General features: G+C 49.2%; 1 protein-coding gene and 1 non-coding gene across 5 annotated transcripts in view; both read right to left on the bottom strand.

The window, feature by feature from the left end:
* LOC109577686 (O-acyltransferase like protein-like) overlaps positions 1-18713 on the bottom strand; it is a 67835-nt gene that overhangs the window by 22802 nt on the left and 26320 nt on the right. For all 4 annotated transcript variants that reach the window (XM_070779125.1, XM_070779126.1, XM_070779124.1 and 1 more), the window contains exons 4-8: positions 17799-17940; positions 16273-16496; positions 9290-9469; positions 8432-8534; positions 2032-2133 (exon numbers count right to left, since the gene is read on the bottom strand). In XM_070779125.1, the coding sequence (XP_070635226.1) occupies positions 2032-2133; positions 8432-8534; positions 9290-9469; positions 16273-16496; positions 17799-17940 (751 nt within the window). The remainder of the gene's footprint in view (positions 1-2031; positions 2134-8431; positions 8535-9289; positions 9470-16272; positions 16497-17798; positions 17941-18713) is intronic.
* On the bottom strand, positions 2581-2653 carry TRNAE-UUC (transfer RNA glutamic acid (anticodon UUC)). Its single transcript has one exon. It is a non-coding gene; the product is annotated as a tRNA-Glu (tRNA).

Here is an 18713-nt window from a genome sequence, read left to right as displayed (position 1 = left end):
TGAACTTTACATAATTGTATTAGTTTTGCCAAATATCAAAATAAATCCACCACAAGCCCCAAGGCTTGTAGGGTCTTAGTTCCTCGACCAAGGGTCGAACCCGGGCCCCCTGTATTTGGAAGGCGGATTCTTAACCACTGGACCAACGGGGAAGTCCTACTAGTAAGCTAATTTTTAACTAGTGGCTCCAACTTGGAACAATCCCACAGTTTTAGGGGTCTGGAGCCTCTTCTCTCCTTGTTTCCTGTGAGATACCTGTAAGGTTTCACCCCTAGAAGCTGGGCTTTCACATTTTCTGAAACTTGCAGAAGGCCCCATTTGGTCTGCCTCTCCTGCCCTTGCCCCCATACCGCAACGAAGTTCTGTCCCAGCTTGGACTCATTTGTTCTCTTCCTGGCTCCCAGCTGGCACTCTCCCAGAGCTCCCCATCTCAAGAATGTCCTCCCCATCCTCCACGTCACTTGAGCTGGAAAGTCTGCCTGTCCACGGTTGGCACCCTCTCCATATCCTCACTGCCCATGGCCAGGGCACATCCCACAACACGTCACCCCTGGGACCCTCGCCAGCATCTTGCCCCATGAGGCTTCACCACTGCACATTCCTCCACTCTGGGCTCTCGGCCCCAACGACTGCTTTATCTGTCCAGGAAAACACGTCTGAGTCTTCACCCCCCAGCTCTGGGGCTGTTCTTCTGAAGGGTTTCCCAGGCAGCACCCACCAGGCCACTGGATACCACACCCCAACCCCTAACAACCCTCCTGAGCACTTATCACTGAGAACGCTGGGCCTGAATGCCAGGCCCTTTCCTCCAGAAGAACACAGGGCAAGACTGGCTGCTTCACCCAGTGCTCGTCCCCAAAAGATATTGCAAGAAAAAGTATTCTGTCAAGCCTTCAGGGCGAGGACTAGATTTAATGGAGCTTGGAAGAAACCACAAAGGCAATAAAGTTCTATTTCTTAGCTTAGACTCATTCTTAAACTATTAACCACAGAAGTTAAAAAGTAAAAATAACAACAGTAATAATGATAGCTTATATTTACTGAGGGCATACTACCTGTCACATTGTTCTAAACTCTTTGCCTGCGTGATCTGTTTTGATTCTCTCAAGAGTCCAGCAAAGTGAGAGCCATGATTCTGCTCATTTTTAAGATGAATAAACTCAAGCACAGAAACACTGAGACGCTTACTCAAGGCCACACAGCTGTAAATGACTGAATCAGAAGGCACGCCCAGGCAGACTGGAGTCAGATCTTACGCAGACCGTTTGACGGGCCCAGAAGATTGTTTCAACACTCCCCTGCTATTTTGTGATGGTGCAGTGTAACAACAGAGCCATGGACCCTAAGTAACGGGAACTGGGCTCCAGCTTAGCCACAAACCATGATTTTAAAAGTGTATACATTTTTAAATGGTGGGTTACATAGGTAGACGTTTCTTTTTCTCCCTACACATCTACTGTCTCATTACATCACTGCCACTCTGCTATCGCACTGGCTCCATATTCTGTCCCAGTATTGTATTCCATTCTGATCCAACCAACCAGGCATTCATAAAGAATACTACCATCCTTTCTGCCTTCTTATCAGAACAACCATCATCCCAAGCTTCCACCAGCCCCTTTCCTGATTGTATCTTATTCTTTGTTTATTATTACCATTAATCCTTATTACAGGCTCCAATTACTACTAATTTACAGGAGCCATACAAATTCTGTTGAACATAGATTTCATGGGACTCTGACTGTATATTCATTGAAACCTGCTGTCCATTAGCTTTAGAAATGAGGTTTTTGTTGGTTTAATACAGTTCAAGTTTTATTAGGAAAAATACCATGAGTACTGATATCTTCCACTGTCAAAGCCATTAAACCAGAAAGAGCAACCACATTTAAACATGGTTTAAATGAAAGAAAACTATTTTTCTTTCAGTTTATTTTTTCTTTGAAAATTCTTTCAAAGGAGGGTTAAAGACTAAAAATAATAAATGATTACGCAGCAATACAGAATTGAAAGATTATATGAATAACCTACCTTATAAGGCGACTGAAAAAGTATCTGAGTATGACGCTAGGGGTTATTCCTTTGTCTGAATTCTGACGCATCTTTAAAAATGATCTTGCACTTAACCAGCCACTGAGAGGAAGAGAAGAGTAGATCACAGGAATGACTGATCAGTGATGCAGTTCACAGGTTGATCAATTTGGTTGTCTCTATCAGGACAGACTACGTGACGCTGCAGTAACAAAACATCTTTAAGACTAAAAACAGTAATAGCTTTCTCCTTGCTCGTGGTATGTGTCCACGGCCAGGCACCTTGAGCTCAGCATCTTCCTCACTACGGGAGCCAGGCCGACGGAGCAGCCTGTGACGAGAACTCTTAGGATTTACTCTCTTAAGCACTTTCTTACCTAACAAACATCAGCGTTATATTTATCATGTGGTACATTCCATTCCTAGTACATACTGGTTTTATAACTGGAAGTTTGTACCTTTTGAGTTTCCCATGCTTTTGACGCTTATTCCGTTTTTTGTTTTTGTTTTTTTCTTTTCTTTTTTTTTCAGGTGTGCATGCAATCTGAGTTCCCAGGCCAGGGATTGAACCCAGGCTCTCAGCAGTGAAAGTGCAGAGTCCTAACCACTGAACCACCAGGGAATTTCTGCCTGTTAACATTTATAGCGATGAGCCTCTAGGTTTCCTTTAGGATGGACTATTGATCTCCATGCAGTCCAAGGAACTCTCAGGAGTCTTCTCCAACACCAAGAAAATCAACCCTGAATATTCTTTGGAAGGACTGATGCTGAAGCTGAAGCTGCAATACTTTGGCGAAGAGCCAACTCATTGGAAAAGACCGTGATCCTGGGAAAGATGGACAGCAAAAGGAGAAGGGGACGAGAGAGGATGAGATGATTGGATGGCATCACTGACTCAATGGACGTGAATTTGAGCAAGCTCTGGGAGATGGTGAAAGACAGGGAAGCCTGGTGTGCTGTAGTCCATGGGATCGCAAAGAGTTGGACATGACTTAGTAACAACATGTGCATCATAGTTGCTCAGTCATGCTTGACTCTTTGCAACCCCATGGACTGTAGCCCACCAGGTTCCTCTGTCCATGGAATTCTCCAGGCAAGAATACTGGAGTGGGCTGCCATTTCCTTCTCCAGGGGATCTTCCTGACCCAGGGATCCTGTATTGCAGGAGAGTCTTTACCATCTGAACCACCAGGGAAGCCTACTATTAAGAGACATTTCTAAGTATAAAGACAGGTCAACTTAAAAAGTATCAGCAGATACATGTTTTATCTTATCTATAGACAATACATTAGAATATGTAATGAATCCATACACCTTTTCCAAAGGAATACCTAAGACAGATTGCAGCCATGAAATTAAAAGACGCTTACTCCTTGGAAGGAAAGTTATGACCAACCTAGATAACATATTCAAAAGCAGAGACATTACTTTGCCAACAAAAGTCCATCTAGTCAAGGCTATGGTTTTTCCAGTAGTCAGGTATGGATGTGAGAATTGGACTGTGAAGAAAGCTGAGTGCCGAAGAATTGATGCTTTTGAACTGTGGTGTTGGAGAAGACTCTTGAGAGTCCCTTGGACTGCAAGGAGATCCAACCAGTCCATCCTAAAGGAGATCAGTCCTGGGTGTTCATTGGAAGGACTGATGCTGAAACTCCAATACTTCGGCCACCTCATGTGAAGAGGTGACTCATTGGAAAAGACTCTGATGCTGGGAGAGATTGAGGGCAGGAGGAGAAGGGGATGACAGAGGATGAGATGGCTGGATGGTATCACCAAATTGATGGACATGAGTTTGGGTAAACTCTGGGAGTTGGTAATGGACAGGGAGGCCTGGCGTGCTGTGATTCATGGTGTCGCAAAGAGTCGGACACAACTGAGCATCTGAACTGAACTGAACTGAACTGAACCCAAGACAGAAGTAGCAGTAAAGTTATAAATGACAGTCATCAATGAGATGAAATAATTTAGATGAAGCTTTTCTCTGTCAAAGAGTTGGGGACTGGGCAAGTGGTCAGGAAGGAAATACAATGTGCTTTTAATTTTGCGTGAAAAATAATGTTCAGTTCCACGTTGCTGAACATAGCTCTGTTTTTGCCAAATAAATCCTCTACTTCAAATTACTGTCCAAAAGCTTTATTAAAACTCTACTTCTGGCCTTTGTTTTGGAATCTGTTACTTTTGCTGCCGCCTCCTGACTGCTGTCCTCTGAAGCTCCTACTTCTTTCCCACTGTCCCCTGACACCTCGGTTGCCCTCGTGCTGTCCTGAGGCCTCAACTGTCTTCCCGCTGTCCTCGGAAGTTGCGATATCCTTCCCGTGGACGTTCTCGCTCTGGTTGCTCCATGGCCACAGAACGCGGCCCATGCCGCGCATCACGCCTCTCTTCTGTACTGCTGCCACTGACGCAGTAGGGATGTCCAAGCAAACACCCGACCTTCCTTCGAGAAAGATCATTCCCTTCACTTTGGAATCAATATCCTCACCCAGCTGCTCTTTAGATTCTTTCCAAGCATAGCTAATGTTTGGCATTTCAATCGAGCACTGCAAGATCATGGTCACAAAGCCTGCTTCCGAATTGATCAAGAAGCGCTAGTCTACCGACGTGGCACCGGAAATGTAACAACATATAACAACCTACAACTTAGTAGCAGCAATAGCTCATGACCCTTGTTGGTGTTTCTCTAAAGAACAAGTGTGTTTCCTATTGCAAAAGAAGGCTGTGTGTGTGTGTGTGTTTGTGTATTGGGCAGGACTTGGAAGGGATCACTGAGGGTTAGAGACTGTCTACTCTCTGCCAGCAAGAGTTTCTTTTGAAATGCAGCAAGCTGGATTCACTATAATAGGGACAAAATTTATAGAGACAAGTGAAAGAGAGCACTGAGTTGAGGAAGTAGCATGGCCAATTCTGGTTCCGGCTGCCTCTTAGTTTCCAGAAAGAATGAATCAGGGTCTCCCTCTGTGTGTGGGCAAGCACCGTCTCAAGTTCACAAAGACAGGAAAAGAGAAAGGCTGGCAGGAAAACAGGCTCCGAGCAAGACAAGAGGTTCCAAGAGGCTAAGAAGACCCAGGAAACCCAAACAGACTGGGAAAGAATAAAATCCTGCAGGAGAGATATATGAAATCAGCCCAATCTGAGAGATAGAAGAAGGATTCCAAAACCGTCACCAGTGACAGAAGTCTTAGGTCCTACTATGTAATATATTGCTTCCCAGGTGGCTCAGTGGTCAAGAATCTGCCTGCTGATGTGGGAGCCACAGGCAGATTCAATCCCTGGGTCAGGAAGAGCCCCTGGAGAAGGCGACGGCAACCCACTCCAGTATTCTTGCCTGGAGAATTCCATGGACAGAGGAGCCTGGCAGGCTATAGTCCATGGGGGTCTCAGAGTCAGAGATGAATGAGCGACTGAGCACACACTCACACATGTTAAATATATTAGTGACACAGCTGTTAAGACATGGTTTTGGCATAAAGCATACATTATATTTCAGTTCTGATTGTACTGAAATGTACTCTAGCTGAGGAGGGGTTGGGGGGCTTAGATTATTTTATCTCCAACATCAACTTTCTCAGCTATAAAAATGGGCCTGATAGAGGTTGATCATCAGAACTGTATGGGATCAAAGTGTTTCTTAGCACAGCGGCAATGACATGTTTTCACTATTAGTAATATTTCCGATGTTGGAAAGAAAATGAACAGACCACGTGCACTTCCTAAAGTGATAAAATGAAAACTGGGAGAGAAAACGACAACAGGCACTGAGACAGGCCAGGAGAAACAGAAGCAAACAGGAGTAAAGAAAAAAGAAACACACGTCTTGGTCTCTTGATTGTGACGGGACCTGCTGGGTCTCACTCTGCCGTCCTCACCCTGCAAGCTGGGGCTGGCACAGGGGTTCTCAGATGGGAGCTGAGGGCAGCATCGCCTGGAGGGCTTGTTACAGTCAGAGCGCCTGGTCAGGGGGCCTGAGTGGGGCCCCGGAATCTGCATTTCTCCCAAGCTTCCGGACGATGCTGAGACTATTCTGAGAAGCACTGGGGAAGGCCCAGCACTCCCCGGGCCCCAGACCAAGCCCAGTCAGGTATGCTGTCTTCACCGAAAGGGAAAGTGTCAGTTGCCCCCTCACCTCCGACTCTTTGCTGCCCCATGGACTGTAGCCCGCCAGGCTCCTCTGTCCATGGGATTCTCCCGGCAAGAAGACTGGAGTGTGCAACCATTCCCTTCTCCAGGAGGAATATTCCCAGCCCAGAGATCGAACCCGGGTCTCCTGTACTACAGGCGGATTCTTTACCGTCTGAGCCACCAGGGAAGTTTTCGGGGCCATCTGGAATCTCAGGAGCGTTGGCCTGTGCTGTGGGCCTCTCGGGACTAACCCAATGGCTCTGGGCTGTCTCTTGATTCCCACTGATGGCCCGGGATGACCAGCGGCCTTTCTTGCCCTTCATGCTTCCCTCCTGGTGGCAGGTCTCCAGCTTGAGTTTGCTTTGGTTCCAGCCGTCCTGATCTGTCCTTGCCAGCTCCCCTCCCGGGCTTGGAGCCCTGCCGACCAGCCCCAGCCAGCATATGGCATCTTTTGTTGCCGTGTTCTTACTAGCTTCCTTGCAGGAAACAGAGCTCTGGTGTTTGAACTGCTATCCCCTGGGCGGACCTCCTCGCCCTGCAGAGGCTCCCACTCTGTTCTTGGATTTTGACTGCCTGGTTAGACCCAGGTAAGCTCTCTCGGAACGTCTGGTGCCCAGTAGCCCGGATATCATAGTCTTGTTCGCTGCAGATGGTGGACTCTATCCCTCGCCTGTCTGGGCTGCTCTCTATTGGATAGAGCATGGTTGGACAGATGAACGTGCGTGCATGCTCAGTCACTAAGTCCTGTGCGACTCTTTTGCGACCCTATGGACTGTAGCCCACCAGGCTCCTCTGTCTGTGGGATTTCCCAGACAAGAATACTGGAGTGGATTGCCATTTCCTCCTCCAGGGGATCTTCCCAACCTAGGGACCAAACCCACGTCTCCTTCATCTCTTGTATTGGCTGGTGGATTCTTTACCTGCCGAGCCATCAGGAAGCCCCCAGATGGATTAATGCTTAGCAGTTAATGATGCCATCTACCATCACCATCTCCCTCTAAAGGAAGGGATACATAACTCCAAACAGGCAGAGACAGGCCAGCACAGAGGCTGGAGCTCGGACTCTGGGACCAGGCTGCCAGGACCACGCCCTTCACGCTCAGCTCCCTTATCTTTAAAGCAGCGATTTCGGTGGTCTGCCATACAAGGGACAATATTCAGCCATAAAAAGAAATGAAGTACTGATAAGTGCTTCAACATAGATGAACTTCATAAACGTCATGCTAGCTGAGAGAAGCCGGGCACAAAAGCACTCTGTGTGAGCCGCTTGTATGAAGTATCTAGAGCAGGTAAATCCACACTGGAGAAAGCAGGTTTCTAAGAACTGGAGGTAGGAGGGGCTGGGGAAAACTACTTAATGGGTGTGAGGTTTCCCTGAGGGCGATGAAAACGTTTTGGAACCGGATAGAAGGGGGAGCTGTGCCACAAAGCGAATGCACCAAGTGCCACTGCATCATTCGCTGCTGCTGAGTTGCTTCAGTCGTGTCCGACTCTGTGTGACCCCATAGACGGCAGCCCACCAGGCTCCCCCGTCCCTGGGAGTCTCCAGGCAAGAACACTGGAGTGGGTTGCCATTTCCTTCTCCAATGCATGACAGTGAAAAGTGAAAGTGAAGTTGTTCAGTCGTGTCCGACCCTCAGCGACCCCATGGAGCCTCCAGGCTCCTCCGTCCATGGGATTTTCCAGGCAAGAGTACTGGAGTGGGCTGCCACTGCCTTCTCCGAATCATTCATGGGAGTGGTTAATTTTATGTGATGCAAATTTCACCCCAACCCCCAAAGAACAGAACAAAAAAACTGAGGATTTTAACAGTTGTCCCTACTGTATAGGAACACCATGAGGATTGCATGATATAATGCTGCAAAGGACTTTACGCAGAGGCTGACACTGATCAAACATCTAAGAAAATTTGCCTCTTATTAGTTAATTTAAATAAACACCACTTTATATAACCTCACACCATTTTCTTATTTTTTCCCACATTTCGCTGTGGTGAGAACTGGCAACTTGATCATGGATTTGCACCATACCAGGAGCCAGAATTTGAGAAGTGCTGAAATAAACAAGTTTGATCAATAAAATCACCTTTTATAAAAGGTCTTTTTAGAGAGCCATCCAGAATCATTTAAAGAGAGGAACTGGCGGCCTCGGTACCATCCAGGGACGCCCAGAGGCAGAGGCCAGCGAGAGTCAGCGTGAGCCCTTCGGTGTTTCAACAGGCACATCCACACTTCCCCAAAGAGCCACGAGCACAACTCCAGCCACGAGAGCACCACATTACCTGATCAGGAAAAACGTGTCCACTCCGAGATAGAAGGGGCCACTCCGAGAATAAAGGTACAGTGGGTTTCTAGGCACCCTGGCCTTCCATTCAAGCACATTATCTGTAAAAAGGTAGGACACAGTGTCTTTTTATTGAACGGAAGAAAATCTTGTGATTTATCTTTTCAAAAAAACACCTTTAGCTTTCAGCTGTATTGAGAGGGTTTTGTGCATCCGTGCGATTCGCTTAAGAGGAGAACGTGGAATGGAAGTAAGAGAGGGTGGCTCGGTAGCTGCCTGCAGCCTGGGTTCTCGCCTGGGGCCCTCTGCGGGGCCCGAGGCCCCCCTGGAGCTACAGCAGCATCGCCTGTTCAGATCCCCTGGGGGTCCGCAAACTGCCCTGGGCTGGCCCCGCCCTCAATTCTGACATGTGTTTGTAGGTCCCACTTGGAGAGTTCCACTCTGTCGATGGGAGCTCTTCTGGAGTGTACCAACAGAAAGAAGATCCACAAATACTGATTTTATACTAGTGCACAGTGTTTATCTATATTCGCCTATTTTTCCAGGAGAGGGGAAAAAGAAGTTTCTGGATTCATTAATCATGACAAGAGGGAACCCAGCTCTTTGAAAGGTAAAAATAAAATACTCAGCTATCCCTGTTCACCAGGGAATCGCGTGTCTGGTTTACACCTAAGGGAAGGTAAAGCAACCACGGGACACTGGCCCAGAACACTCATTTATGGAGGCCACAGCCACGTCTCGAGAAGGAAGGCCACTCGAGAAGGCTGCAGGCTCCCCTCCTAGGGCCTGACGTGACCTCCTACACGAAAGGCCCTCCCTTCCTTGACTACTCCAGAGATCCCTCAGTCTTCCGCACCCAGAGACAGCCATGCAGTCATCTGACTGGTGTGCCCGGACACGATCCAGAGGAGGCTCAACACTCGGAGGCCGTTCAAGGCGGGGCACGTGCTTCCCAGCGTCTTTGTGGTCCAGAGGGCTGGCACATTCTTCTGCCAAGAAAAGCATTTCAGAGCACGGTCCACGGCTCCTAGGAAACCTGGGCAGGAGCAAAGGCATTACTGCCCACACTGAAAGCCAGAGCAGGCCACACGCTGCCCCCCAAACAAGAGGCAAACCTGCAAGCCAGTGATCCTGGCCGCCCCCCAGACGCTGCCTCCCTTAGACCGTGGAAAGCTCAGCCCAGTCCTCCTTGTCCCCTCTTGAGCTATCTGTGGCTCTCTGGACTTGGTCTCCCTCCTCTAGGAGCCTCGACTTTCCCTAACAGTCTTGATCTGAGATTGGTACCCCCGCCATCTCATAACAGAATAGGCTTCCCATCTCAGGCCCCAGGAATGCCAAGGCCTGCCCGCCTCCATCATGTTTCACAGAGGGTTAGGCGAAGGGAAACTTAGACATCGTTGAGAAGTCACACACTCCCTAAAGCCAGCGTGGGGCTTGAAATGGCATCCCTGGGGCTCGCCCAAGAATGAATCGCTTGCAACAACATCCCTAAGAACGCAGAGCAGCAGAGGCAGCAGCAGTGAAGGGTGCCGGCCTTAGAGTTAGTCGGACACTCCTGGCTCTGAATCTGCCACGTATTAGCTCTGGGACCTCTGTCAAGTGAATTAACTTCTCTGTGCCCAAATTGCCACAACTGCAGAATGGGAATCAAGGTCGATCTTAGAATCGTGGGCTGATCACAGGAATCAAATGAGACAGAGTCACAGCTGCTACCACTCACCAGTTTAAACTCCATTTCTTAAAGAACGGTGAATGCCTTCTACTTAATTTATTCCCTTTCGTTTAAAACAAATTTAATTTGGCTCATCCCGAGAGCCCACGAAGTGTCTGGAATTGCCAAACAGGAGCCTCTGAAACTCAAGCTGGCTCCGGGAGATTCATTGTTTTCTCCAGGACACCGCTGGGTGCCTCAAACGTGAGCACAAGAATTCCTCGCAGAACTGAAACTCATTCACAATCAAGATCAGGCTTATAAACAAGCTCTGGAAATTTAAGTCAATTTCTTAAATGGAAGAACGTAATTAGCATTGTGAGGTTCCAGGGGTTAGGGGGAGTTTTTCCCCTGGGGTCGCTCTCAGAGGTGTCTGCCTGGACGGGAAGCTCACCCTCCTGCTTAGAGGGATTTTCGCTCAGCAGGAGCGGGCATGGGCCTACTCCTCTGGGTTCCCCAGCTCTAAAGGGGAGTCATGAGAGCTGGGCTTTGTCCAGCTCTGCCAGTTCCTTTACCTCTGAACCTGTTTCCTCACTTTTTTTTTCCTAATCAGAATTTTTTTAATTTTATATTTTCTGGCTGGCTGGGTCTGCGGTGCATCGCGGGCTTTTCTCTAGCTGCAGTGGGTGGGGCTCCTCTCCGCTGTGCTGCTCCGGCTTCTCAGGGCAGGAGCCTCTGTTGTTGCCGAGGGAGGGCTTTGGGGCTCCCGGCTTCAGCAGCTGCGGCTCATGAGCTCGGGAGCCTTGGCCCCGGACTCTAGAGCACAGGCCCAGTATAATTGTGGCACACAGGCCCGCTTGCTAGTCGACATGTGGGATCTTCCCAGACCAGGGACTGAAACTGTGTCTCACATCGGCAGGCAGATTCTTTACCACTGAGCCATCAGGGAAACCCTTTCTTCACTTTCAAACTGAGCACACTTTTTGGCAGGGCTGTTGTGAGGTTTCAAGAGCAATATTTGTCAAATATCTGGCCCCAGGCCTAATTTGGCAAGCAAGCACAGAATACATTTGGCTACCATTATTTTTTTTCCCATCTAAATTCCACTTGCGAGTGAACTTAACTAACAGTAGCTACCAGACTGTCTGAAAATAACTGGTCCAGAGAGAAGGCAGACTCTGAGCCCCGTTTCGCTCATTTGTAAATGAAAAGTATCTTAAACCACAGGAGCAGAGGGAGGATCGGGTTAAACAATGCATGCGGTTACCTAAGTGGGATCCCTGGACCAGTAGCTTCAGCATCACCTGGGAACCGTCAGAAAGGCGCAGTCCAGCTCCACCCTAGACCGGCGGAATCAGAATCCTAGACAGCTGGGCCCGAGGATCCGACTGTGACAAGCCCTCCGGGTGATTCTGCTGCTCACCGGGTGTGACAGTGCTTTGAATTTATGGATCTTCCCAGTGATTATTACTATGAGCCCACTCTCAGTAACTGAGAGCCCAGTATTACTACAAGCCAACTACCAGGACCTCCCTGGCAGCTCAGACAGTAAAGAAAATCCGCCTATATAATGCAGGAGACCTAGGTTCGATTCTTGGGTCGGGAAAATCTCCTGGAGAAGGGAATGGCTACCCACTCCAGTATTCTTGCCTGGAGAAGTCCATGGACAGAGGAGCCTGACTGGCTACAGTCCATGGGGTCCCAAAGAGTCAGACACGACTGAGCGACTAACTCTTTCTTTCTACTTTTAGTAACAGACCGTAGAAGAAGAGCCCCCGGGCTGAAGTCCATAGCCATTAACTTCAAGAAAATGTCCTCAAATATTTGTTCCTATCCTTCTCATCTAAATAGTGAAGAACAGGGACTTCCCTGGCAGTCCAGTGGCTAAGGCTCGGCACTCCCAATGTGGGGGCCTGTGTTTAATCCCTGGTCAGGGAACTAGATCCCACACACCCAAGAGTCTGCATCCCACACCTGAAAGATCACACTGCTGCAAGGAAAGTCAAAGACACAGAGTGTTATGCTGATTTAACTTCCTAGAGAGTGTAAAAATAGAGAAAAAAAAAATGTTGAACCTAAGGGTCTCTCCATCTCGATTATTTCCAAACATTCAGGAATGTGACATTTCACTCTGATGGTCAGTCAGTCAGTTCAGTCCCTCAGTCGTGTCCGACTCTTTGAGACCCCATGAATCGTAGCACGCCAGGCCTCCCTGTCCATCACCAACTCCCGGAGTTCACCCAAACTCACGTCCATTGAGTCAGTGATGCCATCCAGCCATCTCATCCTCTGTCGTCCCCTTCTCCTCCTGCCCCCAATCCCTCCCAGCATCAGAGTCTTTTCCAATGAGTCAACTCTTCGCATGAGGTGGCCAAAGTACTGGAGTTTCAGCTTTAGCATCATTCCTTCCAAAGAACACCCAGGGCTGATCTCCTTTAGAATGGACTGGTTGGATCTCCTTGCAGTCCAAGGGACTCTCAAGAGTCTTCTCCAACACCACAGTTCAAAAGCATCAATTCTTCAGCGCTCAGCCTTCTTCACAGTCCAACTCTCACATCCATACATGACCAGTGGAAAAACCATAGCCTTGACTAGATGGACCTTTGTAGGCAATGTAATGTCTCTGCTTTTCAATATGCTATCTAGGTTGGTCATAACTTTCCTTCCAAGGAGTAAGCGTCTTTTAATTTCATGGCTGCAGTCACCATCTGTAGTGATTTTGGAGCCCCCCAAAATAAAGTCTGACATTGTTGCCACTGTTTCCCCATCTATTTCCCATGAAGTGATGGGACCAGATGCCATGATCTTCATTTTCTGAATGTTGAGCTTTAAGCCAACTTTTTCACTCTCCTCTTTTACTTTCATCAAGAGGCTTTTTAGTTCTTCACTTTCTGCCATAAGGGTGGTGTGATCTGCATATCTGAGGTGATTGATATTTCTCCCGGCAATCTTGATTCCAGTTTGTGCTTCTTCCAGCCCAGCATTTCTCATGATGTACTCTGCATAGAAGTTAAATAAGCAGGCTGACAGTATACAGCCTTGACATACTCCTTTTCCTATTTGGAACCAGTCTGTTGTTCCATGTTCAGTTCTAACTGTTGCTTCCTGACCTGCATACATGTTTCTCAAGAGGCAGGTCAGGTGGTCTGGAATTCCCATCTCTTGAAGAATTTTCCACAGTTTATGGTAATCCACACAGTCAAAGGCTTTGGCATAGTCAATAAAGCAGAAATAGATGTTTTTCTGGAACTCTCTTGCTTTTTCCATGATCCAGCAGATGTTGGCAATTTGATCTCTGGTTCCTCTGCCTTTTCTAATACCAGCTTGAACATCTGGAAGTTCACGGTTCACGTATTGCTGAAGCCTGGCTTGGAGAATTTTGAGCATTACTTTACTAGTGTGTGAGATGAGTGCAATTGTGCAGTAGTTTGAGCATTCTTTGGCATTGCCTTTCTTTGGGATTGGAATGAAAACTGACCTTAAATATGAAAAAAAAAATTTCTCCAGCCACAGAACACAGAAATGTCCCATTCTGTGACCACAGGTAAAGGTAGCGGCTGAGAAAGCCAAGGTAACCTTAGTGTCCCCATCAGATAGGGTCTTACTTTGGGTGAAGAACCTAAAGCTTCAGGGCTGATTCCTGGTACCATCCCTGGTGTGTCTGCCTATGGTCTGGCCTTAAACACAGGCTTGTGGGTTAGCCCTTTTTTTAAATAATTTTACTCATCTATGTATTCACTTTTGGCTGCGCTGGGTCCTCATTGCTGTGTGGGTCTTCTCCAGTTGCGGTGAGCGGTGGAGGGGAGGGTGGCTACTCTCCAGCTGTGGTGCGAGGGCTTCTCGTTGCGTCGGCTCCTCTTGATGCACAGCACAGGCTCCAGGGTGCTTGGGCTCAGTAGTTGCAGCCCCAGACTCGAGAGCACAGGCTGAGCACTACTTGGGCTTCGTTGCTCCGAGGCATGCGTGCTCTACCTGGACGGGGGTTCGAACCCACGCCTTTCTCATTGGCAGGTGGATTCTTTACCACTGAGCCACCAGGGAAGCCCCTGTGCGGCAGCCTCTCAAGCAATGACAAGCAACGATGAGTTCTGATGACTGACTGTAAACTCGCCCTCAAGCTCACACCCTGCACGTAGCAGGCCCCTGGGGCCCAGCTGACCTCCGCGAGGCCCGTGCAGCAAGAGGTCTTGGCCAGTTAAAGCCCCTACCCTTCCCTCCTGCTTCTGGTCTCACTGAGAGAACAAGGGAAAGAACAGCGAGTTAGGAGGAGGGGAGGACACATTATCTCACTGAATTCCTTCAACAAACCCCGTTTTATGTCCCCATTTTACACACGTGGAGACTAAGGCTCCTAGAAGTCGAACAACCTGACCAAGGGCAGAGTCAGAAACTAAAGCGGGTTTGAGAAGAGACTGCTAAGCATGTGTCTTCCTGCCACGTCCACCCTGGAATCTTCTACACTGGCAGCCGGGGAGCAGAGAGAGTTCTTGCATCGTGTCAGGTGAGAAATAACAGAGGGGTCTGAGGCTGAGAAAGATGAAGGCAGGAGGAGAAGGGGACGACAGAGGATGAGATGCTTGGATGGCATCAGCGACTCCATGGACTTGAGTTTGAGCAAGCTCCGGGAGTTGGTGATGGACAGGGAGGCCTGGAGTGCTGCAGTCCATGGGGTCGCAAAGAATCGGACACAACTGAGTGACTGAACTGAACTGAGGCTCAAGGCGAGGCCATCAAAACTGTCCTCAACATGTGATGGGGTCATAAGAGAAACGAGAGTAAGCAGATTTATTTTCTGAGGCCTCAGAGGACAAACCAGGGCCCAGAAATGGAAAGAACAGGGCAGCAGGGCTTGATGCTGTGCAGAAGGCTGGCAGTGAACATTTCCGAGGCCTCCCGATTTGGGGAGGAAGTCATACAGCGACTGCTAGGTCTTCTCAGCACTTACATCACCCTCGTACAAACACGCTTTTCCCGTTTTTCTCATTGTTGGGGTATTTTTGCTGGTGCTGCTGCTGTGCTTGTTTTAGCCTGAGGATCCGAGCAGGATCTGATAAAGTCATCACTGTGCTTCCACACGGGCCATGTTCCCTGCACCTACTTGAGCACGTGTTCCTATTCTTCTGGTCCGGTCACTGCGATGTTGTTTTGTTTTTTTCCCCTCTCACTGGAGTGAAGGAAGGACAATTATGTGGACCTAAGGGGCTCTGCCAAAAATTATTCCACATCTACTTGGGAAAGCGTTAGCTGCTCTCAGTCGTGTCCAACTCTTTGCGACCCCATGGACTGTAGTCCGCCAGGCTCCTCTGCCCTTGGAATTCTCCAGGCAGGAATACTGGAGAGGGTAGCTTTTCCCTTCTCCAGGGGAATCTTCCCAACCCAGGGATCAAACCCAGGTCTCCCGCATTGTAGGCAGATTCTTTACCAGCTGAGTCACCAGGGAAGCCCAAGAATACTGGAGTGGGTAGCCTATGCCTTCTCCGGTGGATCTTCCCGCCCCAGGAATTGAACCAGGGTCTCCCAGGGTCTCCCGCACTGCAGGTAGATTCTTTACCAACTGAGCTATCAGGGAAACCCAAAAGTAGCGTTGTTTCCACTCTACTTGTGAGGCTATTCTTATTTCAAAATGTGTGTGTGTGTGCATTTGCCCTGCCATACGGGCAGGTGGACAGGAAGGTAAACTCTTGATTTTTAACTAGAACACAACCCCCTGTGAGTTGTGCCCACCCAGCCTCTCGCTGCTCTGCACTGGGCGGTCTGTTCTGCTCCTGGCCCCTCAGGTTGCACACTCACGGCCCTGGTGCCAGCTTGTATGTAAACCGCTTCCATCGGTGCTGCCGGGAAGGTCCTGTGAGTCACCTGTGTAGCTGTGACACTGAAAATGGACGCTGTGCTCACGGGAAGGTCCCTGGAGAAGGACTACAGCGAAACCCAATCGCTGTTCTGACCTAGACTTTCCGTCGTGCAGACACACTTGGTAACTGTACCCAAGAAAGAAAGTGGCATTTTCAGCGACCTCGCCTGCGAACACACGGATAGGAGACAAACACCGAACGGTGGAGAGCAGAGACCCACCCTCCCAGCCGGCTTTCGGACACTGGCAGGCATCACCAGACCCTAGCCCTGCAGGGACTGTTTCCTAACAGCGCCGTCCTCTAAGTCACCTCTTGTGAGTTTGTTAACAGGCCTACTTTTTCCTCCGCTCGGGGTTCCTGATGGTGAGACGGGCGCACAGCCCACCGGCTGGTCTCTGCTTCCTGGCCTGCTCCCCACCGGCGCTCTCAGAGGCAGGCTCCCGTAGGCGGCCGGAGGCTCCTCGGGTTCCGGTGACACCTGGCGGTCCGACCCCCACCCAGTGGCAGCCACGTAGACGGTTCCCGCCAGAGGGAGGGCGAGTCCCAGGAAGCTGAGGACCCTGCAGGGAGATGACACAGGTGTGACCGCGCCTGGAGCACGCCGGCACCGCGGTGAGATGCGGAGAAAGCAGCGCAGGAGAAAACCCGCTCCCACCGCTCCTAAACGTGGGCAAGCGGAGACACTTCTAAGGGTTAGGAGTGGCTTCCTAAGAAAAAATAATGAAAGACATTACAAAGTCAGAGATGAACGGATTTCACTAAACTCCTTATGATAACTGTAAATTTTAAAAAACAAAACACCATAACAAACAAAAAGCAATCAAGACACTGAGGAAGATATTTGCAGGCGATACGACTAAGGAGTCATATCCTTCATCCATAGAATGATCTTTAAAAATCAGTTAAGAACCCAGCTCACACAGACATAGAAAGGGGATGAAGAGAATGAATAGCAGTGAACCTGAGAAAGGAAAGCCCTTATCACCAACTTTTTAGTGTAAATTAGGTCCATGTATGTATCTATCAGATTGGCACTGGTTATAATAAAGGGAGCTTGGGTGGCTGGGTGATGATACAGACACGGGCGTCTCTCACTGGAGCAGCAGAATGAGGTTTGCAGGAAAGCTCTTTACCAGAAGACCTGAGCGCTGGGCCGGCAAGTCTGCTGCCCTTAGTGTGTCCTAAGGAACCACGTCAGGTGCAACTAAGACTTCACAGGCAAGTCTGCCGAGGTGTCTGGGTGAGAAGCAATGCCTCAAATAAAAGAAATTCAGGGGCTTCTCTGGTGGCTCAGTGGTAATGAACCTACCTGCCAATGGAGGAGACACGGCTTCAATCCCTGATCCGGGAGGATCCCACCTGTCGGGGAGCAGCCAAACCCATGCACCTCAGTACCGAGCCTGTGCTCTAGAGTCCAGGAGCCACAACTACCGGCCCGAGCACCCCAGAGCGTGTTTCTGCACCAAGATGAGTCACGGCCACAAGAAGCCTGAGCTCTGCAACCAGAGAGTAGCCCCCACTTGCTGAAACTAGAGGAAAGCCCTCGCAGGAACAAAGACACAGCACAGCCAGATATATACATATACACATATATAAGAAATTCATCGTCAGGGTCACGCGATAGAAACAGAAGTAACTCGGGACAGGACACTTTTCTCAGTGATCCCCAAAGCCCATCACACTTGGGTGTGGCCGGCTTCCTCTGGAACACATTCGAATTTTCTTGTTAAGGTAACAGAGAGCACTGGACAGACGTCACTCAATGAACAACAGTGAAACGGCCGAGTGCAGCTGGTGAGCAGCGGTTGATGAAACAGCCCAGCACACACATCGCAGCCCCGGACTGGGCGGTCTGTACTCACAGACACAGGGCCACAAACGTGTCCAGGGGGAACAGTCCAGTGGCACACCTGGCCACACCCCCGCCAGCCAAGGAGGAAGAGTTCACTGCAAAGAGAGCGAGGGAAGGAGCCCAGAACGAAGACTTTCTGAATCTTAAAATATCTACCAAGAGAAAGGAGAAAAAAAAATAAGATTGTGTTAGTAATACTTTGCTTGGCAATAAAAACATGACACTTTTCCAAGAGCTTTCATATTTATCATTTCAAAATCAAGTCTTGACATTACAAAGGGCATCTGGCTTTAATATATCTGATTTACAGGTGGGAAAATTAGAGCTCAAAGATGCTGAAACTCAGAGACCTGGGTACCATAAGCCCAGATGGAGGTGGACTCTGTGTCCTCAGCCTGCCCAGGCTCTGCATCTTTTCCCAGCCCCTGGCATAGGGAAAGACAGTCCATGGAAACCCCATTGCTGCCTCAAATCTTGCTGTGAGCAGGTCCCCACAAGAGAGAAAACTGCAACACGAGGTGTAAAAATAGGGTGCTACGAGCTAGGTGAAGGTGCTGTCTGAGTCTGAAGATAAGAGGCACCAGCCGAGGACATAGCTAATCGATCACCGATGGCTCAGGGTGCAGCAGACTCGGGGTTGATCCCTGGCTCGGGAAGATCCCCTGGAGAAGGGAATGGCAACCCACTGCAGTCTTCTTGCCTGGAGAATCCGGGGGACAGAGGAGCCTGGTGGGCTGCAGTCCATGGGGTCGCAGAGAGTTGGACACCGAGTGACTGTGCATGAGCATGAATTAGTCGCCACAAGAAATAGTTTGTAAAAATATTACTGGCGACACTGGGGAACAGAGGCCTCAAATGTCAGTGTGCCTCAGAATTACCTGGAGGGCCCAGGAAATAGACTGCTCCCTGCCTCCCCTCACTGCCT

Source organism: Bos indicus, chromosome 24, assembly GCF_029378745.1.
Source record: "Bos indicus isolate NIAB-ARS_2022 breed Sahiwal x Tharparkar chromosome 24, NIAB-ARS_B.indTharparkar_mat_pri_1.0, whole genome shotgun sequence".
In the NCBI taxonomy this organism is placed as follows: Eukaryota; Metazoa; Chordata; class Mammalia; order Artiodactyla; family Bovidae; genus Bos; species Bos indicus.
The sequence above is the reverse complement of the archived record's forward strand: the minus strand, read 5'-3'. Positions and strand labels throughout refer to the sequence as shown.